The sequence below is a fragment of the Daktulosphaira vitifoliae genome, unplaced genomic scaffold (assembly GCF_025091365.1).
Source record: "Daktulosphaira vitifoliae isolate Bord-2020 unplaced genomic scaffold, ASM2509136v1 Scaffold_3, whole genome shotgun sequence".
In the NCBI taxonomy this organism is placed as follows: domain Eukaryota; kingdom Metazoa; phylum Arthropoda; class Insecta; order Hemiptera; family Phylloxeridae; genus Daktulosphaira; species Daktulosphaira vitifoliae.
The window spans coordinates 29569437-29582023 of record NW_026099574.1 but is presented as its reverse complement, the minus strand read 5'-3'; the positions used below and the strand labels follow the sequence as shown (position 1 = coordinate 29582023).

Genomic DNA, 12587 nt, shown 5'->3' with positions numbered 1-12587 from the left:
TTTAATTTTTGAAAGTATTCCGGAAATACTGACACTTTTATATATATCTTAAATTAAAGCAATGTAATATACTTTGATTTGAAAAAAAAAAAATTTGACCTCTGGACTTGTCTTCATGGTGAAAATGACTTCCGTATTCAAAAATATGCTTTTTTTTGTGTTAAAATTCTGGGTTTTGTATTTTATTTTATTTTAAAATATCTGATAAGGGGAGTACAGATTTTCATAAATATTATATAAATGAAAAATTAATATAGCATAGAAAGTTAAACTTATTTAAATTTGTTTGCTTCTTTTAAGTCGAGAAAAATAACTTTGAAATTTGAACTAGCTTAAATAGCCAATTTTTTCAACCGATGGCACTAACGTACGGTTGCCGAGTTGGTAAAACTTATGTTTTACACGCTTGGGGTAAGAGGTTCCAACCCGCGTATGGCAATGAATTTTTTGCAATTTTTCTAAATTCTTTTTAAGTTAGTATAAATTTTTAAGTCGTTTGATTTTTATCTTATTTAGATTCAATAACTTCAATGAAGATCAAGGATCCCATCACTTTAGTCGCCCCTTGTAAGAAGAAATTTCTTATTCGTATTAAAATTATTTTACTATATTTTAAGTTTTAGCTTCGATGCAAAGCTGAGAAGATATTTTTTTGTGACTATCATTTATTTTCTCTGCTCTAACTTGACCTACTTTTTTCAACAATACGTCAAATTACTACAATTCGTATCTAGTTGAAGATATTACTCTCAAAAATTGAAAAAAAAATTCTAATTTATCAATTAAACAGTTAGTTATTACATGGTCTCCATAAAGACAATTAAAATCATTAATTTCTAATGTTTTCAAAATATTTATTAACGAATGAAGTTTGATATGATAGGTTTCAACTACAAAATTAAATCATTTTACTTTGTAATTTAATAATTTTTTTACTCTATTTGTGTGTGCTACTACTAGACTATAATATTACAATTTTTTTTTGTAACATGTTGCTATATAAATCATTTCTAAAAAAAATGATTGTTTTTTCTCCTGAATTAACAATTGATTTTTACAAATATAATCAAATTTTATAATACACTCAATTGAGTAAATCTTTTTAACAACTTTGTTTTGATTGGTACATTTAGTTAAAGTAAATCATTAAAATTAATTAAGTTCTCAATATTTCAATTATAGAATCTTTTCAACAAACAACAAAAGTTCCTAGGAAATTATTACTATTACTTCTATTTAAGTTATCTATTACCATAAAAATGCAAAAAAATATTGAGCTTTTCTGATAAATTTACAATAAATAGTAATTATAAAACTTTCTGACTGCATATTGATCTTAACGATACAATTTTTTTAATTGTCATAAAATTTTCTATTTAATTATGTCAATGTCAAACTTACCAATTGAGCTAAAAGTTATGGTAAAATAAATTTTTTTTTTTTTTTATAAACATTTACAACAATCAACTTTAAACGATTAACAAAATTGGTTAAATATGTCATTTTCCTTATTTTTAACATATTAATAATCAAAACCAGCATTAATTTAAAACAATTTTTTTTGTGCTTTAAAACAATTTTTTTTGTTCTTAATTATTTTTTTTTATATGTAAAAACTATTTTTTAATAATATTAAAACTTAGAAGTTATAGAAAAAGTCTAATTGCACATTTTAAAACATCGCGAAAAGTTGATTTAGAATAGTATATTTTTGTTTCTGATGGAAGTTCCTTGTAGTCCAGTGTATAAAACTTATAACTTTGTTAATTGTTATAACTTTATCAAAAATGACCATCAGTATATATATTTTTTTATTTAGATGCATGTCTTTATCTATCATTTGGTTTTTTTTATAAATCTAACCCTTTACCTACCCACAAGAGGGATTCAAAATATTAACTTTTTTTTTTTTAGTTAAAGTAAATCATTAAAATTAATTCAGTTCTGGATATTTCAATAGTAGAATCTTTTTAAATATCAAAAATTACTTAGAAATGATTACTATGATTTCTATTTAAGTGTTCTATTACATAAAAATGCAAAAAAATAATGAGTTTTTCTGATAAGTATACTGTAAAATTTACAGTGTAAATAGTAATTATAAAATTTCCTGACTGCATATTAATCTTAAAAATAACCTTGTTTTAATTCTCATCAAATTTTCTATTTAATGATTCATTCTAGTCAACGAAGGAGTAATTTTGAAGAATAGCAGAAAAAATTCCCAACAAACTTTTTTTTTTTTTGTTTTAATTAGGCAATTGGTGGATTATTCCAAAAGCAACATCAACTCTTATTTCTTTAATTATATCCTGATTAGTAGTTCTTTGATTTTAAAATATAATATATGAATATATACTAATTATAATTATTAAATTTAGTATGAAATTGATATTTAATATTGTAATTTAAACGGAGAAATTATAAAAATAATAAAGAAGTTATATTTTGCTTTACTTTTACGTGTATAAAAATTTAAAGGGCTTGATACATAATTTTCAATAAAAACTGTTTATTACTATAAATAAATGCACTGGACTACAAGAAACTTTCATCAGAAGCAAAAATATACTTTAAAAAATCAACTTTTTGCGTTGTTTTCAAATCTGCAATTAGACTTTATCTATCAGTTCTAATTTTTTATATTATTACTAATTACATATAAAAATAATTTAAAGAAAAAAAGAATTGTTTTCAATTTATTACTGATTTGATTTTTAATATGTTAAAAATAATCAGTCCAAATTTTCATTTTTAACCTATTTTTTTGGTTCTTTAAAGTTGATGAAAAATTTTTGATAAAGATTTATGAAAGTTTATAGTAAAAAAAATTGAATATATTACCATAACTTTTAGCTCAATTACAAGTTTAAAATTGACATCTAGGCCAGTCAACAAAGGAAAAATTGCGGAAAAAATTTTGTTTTTTTAAAAGTTGAATTAAAATATGTATAATGACATACTAATAGTCCTCAAGATTGGAATTGAGCTTTTTTTTTAAAGCCTCGCAAAAGTTCAAAAATATGAGCTTTCTTAATTTTCTCAAAAAAAAATATTTAACTTACAAAAAAAAGTTTCGCACAAAAGTTGTTTAAAAGACAATTATAAATAAAAATATAATCTTATATTTTTTCATTTAAACAAATATTTTTCGAGTTACATTACATTTAATATGAGTAATAAAATTTATATTCCATTTTTTTCATTTTACGGTTACTTTTTATCATGTTATACTTACATTAGACACAATGTTATAAATGCATATGTGTGTATGTGTGAGTTTATTTATTTATTGTATCATTAAAGTGTAGTGTATATTGAGATACAACCGATAGAGTAGGTAATTGATTTGACGCTATATTATTTAAACCCAACTAAACGCTAAATTGTACATTCCGAAATAACAATCATATTATGTCAATTGCCACCGGAATATCTGGTAATATTTTTCTTTTTCTTTGCCTTAATCCCAACTACTTGGGGTCGGGCACCCTTATCCTAAGATTCCACTTGACACGATCTCCCACATCTTCTACGCTCACATCAGCTGTCCTCAAATCGCATTCAATAGCATCCCTCCATCTCTTTTTTGGTCTTCCTCTATCTCTTCTTCCTTCAACATTCATTTCTATAACTGTTCTTACAGCTTTCGATTCTTCTTTCCTCATACCATGACTAAACAATCTAAGTCTATTTTCTGTCATCTTATCCACGAATGACGCAACACCTATACTTCCACTTATATGCTCGTTCCTTATCCTATTTTCTCTAGTCACTCCACTCATCCAACTAAGCATTCTCAACTCTGCTACACTTATTCTCTGCTCTACTTTCTTATCAACCGCCCAACACTATTAACCATACATCATAATTGGCCTCACAATTTCATACTAAATTTAAAAACTATAATTAGTATTTATTCATATATTATATTTTAAAATCAAAGAACTACTAATCAGGATATAATTAAAGAAATAAGAGTTCATGTTGCTTTTAAAATATTTCACCAATTTCTCTAAAGGAAACACTATCTACAGATTTGCATCGAAGCGTTTCTTATGATAGTGATTTTAATCACTGTCAGATATCATCTATACTTATCTCATCTATGCCACGTCTATACTGTGCCTCGACCCCACTGTGCTACCGTTTTTTTTTTTTAGGTTACTTTTCATCATTAATAGGTTATGGTCACTATCTATGTCTACTCCTGGGTAGTTTCTGCAGTCTTTTACTTGGTTTCTTAATCTATCCTTAACCATAATATAATCTATTTGATATCTACCTATGTCTCCCAGCATTTTCCATGTATATCTTCTTCTTGGATGGTGATTTAAGTAGGTATTTGTTATTAATAACTTGTGTTTTGAACAGTAATCTGTCTCTTCTTTTATTTCGGTTTCCTAGACCATAATTTCCTATTATGTGCCCTAGGCTTTCTTTTCCTACTATAGCGTTCCAATCACCCATAATGATAAGATTTTCATCTCCTTTGACTTTTTCAATGACTTTTTCTATTCCTTCGTAGACTNAACTTTTTCAATGACTTTTCTATTCCTTCATAGACTTCTTCCATTTCCTTCGCACTACTATTTGAAGTAGGCATGTAAACTTGGACTATGATTGTATCCTTAGGTTTTGTTTCTATTTTGACTAATATTATTCTATCATTGTACTGTACAAGTACTTTAACTTTTTCCCCAATAGCCTTACTCATTATTAGGCCTACCCCTCCAATTCCTGGGTTTTTATCTGCTGTTCCTATGTGTGTATCAACCTATATTACCGACTCCATAAATCTCCAGCTCTTCAAGTTCTTCAAGCAGTTTCAAGTAGCAATTCTTCTCCAACTTAACATTTCCTTCTTCTCCAGTAATCCCCACCCAGAGATCCGATCGGGGGACTATTTTACCTCCGGAATATTTCACTTTAGAAGATGTCATGTTATTGCTATTTCTTGGGATGATTTATACGGTGGTCTCCCCTTGCCTTCCGTATCACAGTGCAGCCACTAGTTAAACAGTTACCGTATCTGCTTGTTGCTGTTTAGTATGTAGCTGTTTTGTACCATTGTAGGTTACCTGCACCTAGACCCAATATTGTAGTAGCTGCTGCCCTACTACAAGTCCCTTTCAGTCACTTTTTACAATAGGCAGAGACAACCGATGGTCTATTGAATAGACCATCTGTTGGATACACATCGATCGAATATGCTGTCAAGAAAATGTGTTTTTGATTATTCATGTTATCGTTGTGTTACATCGTTGTGTTACATCGAGTTGTTGTCGGTTTTCTCTCTATGTTACCATTGTCGCAGCCATCTTAACGCTTCTTCTGTTATAAGCTCTATGGCGTTTGCGAGCCAGTTTTTTTTTTTTTTGTATTTGTTTTACTGTAAAAAAGAAAATATCACCTTTACGATTGTCGTACCCTGTGCGGTCAGTTTATCGCCGTTGGGTCTATATATTTTCTGAGATTCATCACAATACCTTTGACAACATATTATACACTTTGGTCAGCTACTTCAATTGATCCTTTCAATATTCAACATTATCATCAGCCGTTTCTTTTAGCAGATAAGTATAATGCTTATTCATTTATCTTTCTAAGACTCACTTGTATAATTTATAATGAAATAATAATGTTATTAATTACAAACAATTTTAGAGGAAAATTTTTTTTATAATAATTATATCAGTTAATAGATAAAGTAGTAAATTCCCTAAAATTAATTTTTAATTTTTGGTATGACTTTAGATAGGAATAAATATTTTGTGGCCAATAATTTAATTGATTTTTATTTTTGTTAAATATTTATTCAACCGTTTATTATTAGTTCTATCATAAATCTAATTTGAAAAAAGTGATGTTTACATTACTTGACCTTTTAACTAACAATATATTTTAGATAGAGAAACAGTTCAAATATTATCACTTTTAAAGCATTATTTATAATAAACATGATTGCTTATTAATTATATTTATTTATAATGAGTATTAGAAATGAATAAATAATTTAAAAAAGTAATCTTCTTTATTTTCTACTTTTTTCAAAAGCAGCTTTAATAGTAGCTTCACTAGTAGAAAATGAACGTCGAAAAACTGGTTTTTCTTTTTTACAAAATCCATAATCAAATAAAGTACATTTTTTCTGAGATACAGGGGCAGTTAAAGGACTGTTTATATAATCAAGTCATGGAGAATCAAATGACATAGAAAGACTTGTACTAGGTCTAGATTTCTTTAATAATACATTAGTTTCAGGATTTGATTCTAAATCACGTGTCAACTTTCTTTTTCTCACAACTGCTTCATTATTTTTAATATCACCAAACAATAAATCCTGTAAGTTATACATGTATTAAATCTATGATTATTGAAATAATAAATTGTTTTATAATAATTACAGTCTTGCGAGGAGTATCTGAAGAATATTTTGTAATTTTTCTTTTAAGAATAATTGATGTCTGGCTAATAATATCTCCTTCTATTAATGTACTGAATCCAAGTAGAAGTGAATCTGGAGACTAGAAATAAAATAAAATTAGGAAAAAAACTGTTAACCTTTTTAAAAGGTAAAATAATTACCGATCTTGTTGGGGATAAAGCAATGTCTAAGAATTCATCATCTGAAACAGCTGTATATGATGTATTGCTCTCAGATCGCATATCAGATAATGTTGACACTGATCTAGAATCATCTGAATGAGCAGTAAGAGAACCACTGTCCTGTGAATTAGGATCATGATCTTCAAGTGGATATCGTCGTCTTACACGGCGTTTGTATTTTGCAAACTAAAAACCATAAATTACAATATTTATTTTCATTAATATTGAATTTCTAGAAAATTATTAAATTTAATAGTAAATTTGATATCTAACATTGATCGTTCTTTTTAACTATAGCTATTTAACAATACATAATTAACAGTTTAAAGATGAATAAAAAATTTAATTAAATTTATTGTAATAAATAAACAAACTAAGGTTAATGATTTAATTTATGCTGGGATTAATTAATGTTAATATATTATTAATACAAACTTCACAGTTTAAGAATGCACAACAGTATGGAATCTTGCTTGACATAATTATTGTACAAATAATATAGAATGTATAACTAATACAAATTTGTATAATTATATTATTTAAAATATCTTTTTAAGTTTTGTGTTTACATAAAATAATATATTTTTAAGGATTTAAAAAATTATTTTATGATTTAGTTTAAATAAATATTTGTTTATTTAAGGTATTAATAATAAAAATATCTATACAATTTAATTGTTATTGATATATTAGCCAAGGTAAAAATTAAAATAGTTACATGCGTTTATTGTATATCTTAATTTTGACATCACTACAACCATACATTTTGATGAATTTTCTTTTTCGATTAGACTGTTCATAATTTTTATAACACATTTCAATGGGCTATCGTTTATAGTTTTTGAGTTTCCCTTGATTAATCTATAAATAAAAAATAATTTGTCTCTCTCTAACTCCCTCTACATTCTATTTTCGTAAACCCCTCAAAATATGAGTCACCTGGAAGAATTTTCCGTTTTCTGCACTTTAAAATTCGCGTTCTTCGACTGCCTAGGTCTGGTCTAAGTATTTGCATTTTTTTGTGTGTAAAAAATTATTAAAATTAAAAAAAAAAATAAATAAAAATTTGTTCTTAGTAAATTTGAAAGCCGATGACTTATTAAACATTTTAAATAAAAAAAAAAAAACCCCAGCACAGGGGGATCGCGACACAGTGGTGACGTGTATAGATGGATCAAGTATAATGATATCTCACAATGATTAAAATCACTATCAAAAAAAAAACGCTTCGATGCAAATCTTTAGATAGTGTTTAATTTTAAAAAATTGGTGGATTATTCCAAAAGCTACATGATCTGCTAGTTCATTATTAATATCCTAATTAAGATAAAGTATGTCGAATGAAAAAGGGATTATTAAAAAACATATTTTCTCATAAAAAAATAATGTTTATCCATACACTTTTCAATATGTCATAGCATTATAAAGTAAAAAATGTAAAACATAAAATCGAGAATTTTCACACAATAATAGCATTTGGTAGCCATTTTCACCGTGAAGATAAAATAAAGTCCGAAATTTTTTTTTCGCATAATAAAGTAAATTACATTAGCTTTAATTTAAGATATATATAAAAGTGTCAGACTTTCCGGAACACTTTCAAAATTTAAGTTGAAAAAGTTCTACATTCTACATGCATTTTTTAGATTTGAACCCCCCTCGTATATAGGGAAATGTTCCGATTTAAAAAAACAGTATGTCAAATAAAAGATGTATATGAATACTACTCTTCATGAAAAAATTGTACTTATCCATACATTTTTCAAAAAGTTATAGCATAATAAAGTTAAAAATGTAAAATACAAAATCGAAAATTTTCACACAAAAATAGCATTCGGTAGCCATTTTCACCATGAAGATAAAATAAAGTCCGAAATTTTTTTTTACCATAATAAAGTATATTACATTAGCTTTAATTTAAGATATATATAAAAGTGTCAGACCTTCCGGAACATTTTCAAAAGTTAAGTTGAAAAAGTTAATTTTTTGTGAAAAAGTTGTCATTTTAAATCCCCCTTTGTGGGCAGGTTAAGGGTTAAATATATGAAAAAAATATACCAAATGAAAGGTAATGATATTATGCATGTATATAAAAAAGAATTATATTGATATGTTAATTTTTGAAAAAGTTATGGCACTTTTAAGTAAAAAAAATTGAAAAAATTAGCGATTTTTAAATTCGTAATTTTTTTGGAGGTTTCCCCCATTTACGGGGAACGAGGGAATTTTTTTCAATTTTTGAGGGTAATGTCTTCGACTAGATACAATTTGTGATCTTTTGACGTATCATTGAAAGAAATCGGTTCAGTGAGAGCTGAGAAAAAGTGATAACAGACACAAAAAAAAAAAAAAACACATCTTAGTAAAACCAATACCTTTTCAGCTTCGCATCGAAGCTAAAATAAGGTTTTTAATTTAGCAGAAAAAAATTATTGAAGGAATAATAAAAATCCTAGAAAAAAAAAACAAAAAAATTGAATGTTATGATATTTAAATAGTACTCAACCATTACTGTATCAATTTTTGGCCTAGAATTTTTGTACATGACCTCATAAGGATATAATAAAAAAAATTTGCTAAAAAAAAATGTTATTAGTTGATTTAAAAATGGTACTTTTGGCCGGCTAAATCAGCGTTTGGTCCCACTGTGCTACGGCAACACTATTCCTATAAAAATTTATTTTTGGTTATCGTACCCGTACACGCGTGCTTGTCATCAATATTATATATGTATAAACAAATTTTTATTTTGACTGACCAATACTATCCGCGTACCATACGGTTTATGTATATATTCCTACCGCCGTTCATACTTCAGGTATAACGTTAGTCCGACCAGCCCGCCTACAAAACACGGCAAAACCTAGTGCATGATACGTTTACGTACTTAAGCCGCTTTACTTGTATACAGGGTGATTTTTTTATCATAACCCACTCAATCACTTACAGAATAATAATAATTAAACATTTTTTTTTTTATTATTATCTTTAGTTACACATTATACTTGAATTATTAACTATGTAATACTTTTTAAGTTCATCCCTTATGCCTGGTAAGGGTGTCAACTTTGTTTTTTATTTATGTAATTATTTAACTCAATTTTTGGATAAAATTACTAGGAAATAATTTTTATGTCGCAATTATTTTATTAAACAACGATTTTCAACCATATTTGTATATTTATGAATTTCGCATATCTATTTTAAACTTAAGTTAAATAAAAATAAAATCCATTTTCATAAAAATGTTAGAAATTCTCTTTATATAATATTGAATACAATATTATTTTAAGATAGTTTATGTGCCTATAGTATCTTGCCTTGTGATTTGTTCATTTACTGCAAAAATCAACGATATTGTTTTATATTACAACATAGAGGTTTATACATTATGTAAAATCAATATGATATCTATATACATTAGGGTGGCCCTCAAAAATCGAATGTCTTTTTTTTCTTTACGCTACCCCTTAATTTTTTTTTAATGGTCAAAAAAATGAGCTGTGCAAAATTTGGGACCGATCCGTTAAGGTTAACCCGTGCCCCCGGGCCTATTAAGTTGAGTCGAAGAGTCAAATTTAATAGAAATAACTGATCTATGTCTCATAACTTTTTTTTCTCTTAACTTAGAATAATAAAAGTAAAACTCAAGTAAAGGAAATTTTACAAGAAATTCAAAAATAATAACTTCAATGTTGTTTTCTCAATAAATAGCCCACAAAAACACTACATACAGTAAAAAACATGTAAAAGTCTTAAAATACGTTATAACTGATTTTGTTGATTTTTAATTATTTATTTTCATTTTATTTTTTGGAAAACGCATATTCGTTTAAAAAAAGATTCTAGAAGTTTAATTTTTTATGCCAAGTACGATAATTATATTAGATTTATTATTTTATGGACAGTTAATTAATGATTAATTACAAATTTAACAAAATTGATTGTATTATTACATTTTGTCGTATCAATATATCAATTTTGGTTTACTGAATTACTTTAAGATAGTACCAATTATATTATTATTAAAGATAAGTATATTTGAGTTATTTTCGACAACTGACATAATTTGTGTCGTATAAATGCAGCAGACAATTTGTGAACACGTTAAATATATTTTACCTGTTTATTATTATATATTAAATGATACGTTTTAATCACAAATGTACAATACTTTTAGCGTCTTTTAAAGTATTACGAACTAATATTTATCTTATTGGTAATTATTCCCACGAAATAACTGGTAGTAAGTTACCATCAAATTTACAACTATTTAATCTGAACACTGATTTTTTGAAAATTGATCCATCATTTTGGAGTGCGAACAACAGTTACATAAATGCTTTAAATACTATAAGTAAATTACGAGTCATTAATGATACAGCCTAGCGTGGCATTAAATTAATCTAAGACTACATTAATATATTAACTACAAATGAAGAACAGAAACAATACGTTTTACAAATAGTAAGTAATTATCGGAAAAAATTTCCTAATTGTAAAAAAAGTACATTATCAAAAAATATATTATAATAATATAATTTAATTATTGTTAAAATATTTTTTTTAAAGTTATTATTATTTAAAAAAAAAATAAATTAAAAATTGTTAATAACAATTAAATTAAACTGTTAGGTTTGTAATTAATCATTAATTAACTGTCCATAAAATAATAAATCTAATATAATTATCGTACTTGGCATAAAAAATTAAACTTCTAGAATCTTTTTTTAAACGAATATGCGTTTTCCAAAAAATAAAATGAAAATAAATAATTAAAAATCAACAAAATCAGTTATAACGTATTTTAAGACTTTTACATGTTTTTTACTGTATGTAGTGTTTTTGTGGGCTATTTATTGAGAAAACAACATTGAAGTTATTATTTTTGAATTTCTTGTAAAATTTCCTTTACTTGAGTTTTACTTTTATTATTCTAAGTTAAGAGAAAAAAAAGTTATGAGACATAGATCAGTTATTTCTTTTAAATTTGACTCTTTGACTCAACTTAATAGGCCTGGGGGCACGGGTTAACCTTAACGGATCGGTCCCAAATTTTGCACAGCTCATTTTTTTGACCATTAAAAAAAAATTAAGGGGTAGCGTAAAGAAAAAAAAGACATTCGATTTTTGAGGGCCACCCTAATATACATATTTATACATTTATTTTGTGCATATATGAAATTATAATGTTTACAAAGAAACCTAAAATTATCTATTTATGCTATAACTCTCCCAAAAGATTTATTTAATCATGACACAACCATCTTCACTTTTGTTTATCTCGCTGAATAAAGAATAGTCTAGTGTACATATTTAATGATCTACAAAACGCCTTGTGATAATATTCTTTTCATGAATTCTTATTCTGCAGAGTTAAGGAAAAACTAATCCGTATTCTGCCTAATGAATGTGATAAATATTTTTAATTTATTATCATATACTTTTAAACAAAATTGTACACTAAATAATTAATTTTGATTATTTTAATTTTATCAAAGCACGAATAAATTATATGTAGAATACAAGTTTAATTTATTATACTTTAATAAAATTTTAGAACAAAAATAATATATATCTATTAAATAAAAACCCCGTAAATGGTTAAAGTCAAAAATATCAAAATAGGTAATCATAGTTTCATTAAATAACAATAACATAAATTAACATGTTAATAGACATTTATATTCTTTATTATTTCTTTATTTACGAATAAAAACTCAAAATAAAATGATTAAATAATATAATTATTACAAAATTATTGCATATTATATGTTAATTTATCTCAAAAAATCCAAAATTTAGGAGTTTTTTATTCTTAAAAATTTTAAAAGTACAAATATAAACGAAAAATGTTTACATTTTTACATTTGAATACATGAAACATTTAGTTTTATCCATAAAAGCTATCGATATAAATAACAAAATATCTATAAATACGGCAATTTGGCCAAATTGATGAAAATTTGCATGTTTTG

General features: G+C 25.8%; 2 protein-coding genes across 5 annotated transcripts in view; one reads left to right on the top strand and one right to left on the bottom strand.

The window, feature by feature from the left end:
• The window catches only part of LOC126903020 (tachykinin-like peptides receptor 86C), an 85741-nt gene that overhangs the window by 40454 nt on the left and 32700 nt on the right, over nucleotides 1–12587 (top strand). The window lies entirely within an intron of this gene.
• On the bottom strand, nucleotides 6194–6699 carry LOC126903022 (uncharacterized). Its single transcript, XM_050680923.1, has 3 exons — nucleotides 6589–6699; nucleotides 6408–6527; nucleotides 6194–6343 (listed from the first exon to the last, which is right to left on the bottom strand). Exons 1-3 carry the CDS (start codon nucleotides 6667–6669, stop codon nucleotides 6194–6196), a joined length of 351 nt encoding a protein of 116 aa, XP_050536880.1. The 5' UTR covers nucleotides 6670–6699.

Excerpts from the sequence above, each read along its gene's own strand:
- LOC126903022 (XM_050680923.1), bottom strand. The coding sequence starts at position 6,669 with ATGCGATCTGAGAGCAATACATCATATACAGCTGTTTCAGATGATGAA. Across the intron at positions 6,528-6,588 it reads CTTTATCCCCAACAAGATCG|TCTCCAGATTCACTTCTACT; the intron begins GTAATTATTTTA and ends TTTTATTTCTAG. Across the intron at positions 6,344-6,407 it reads CAGATACTCCTCGCAAGACT|GATTTATTGTTTGGTGATAT; the intron begins GTAATTATTATA and ends TATAACTTACAG.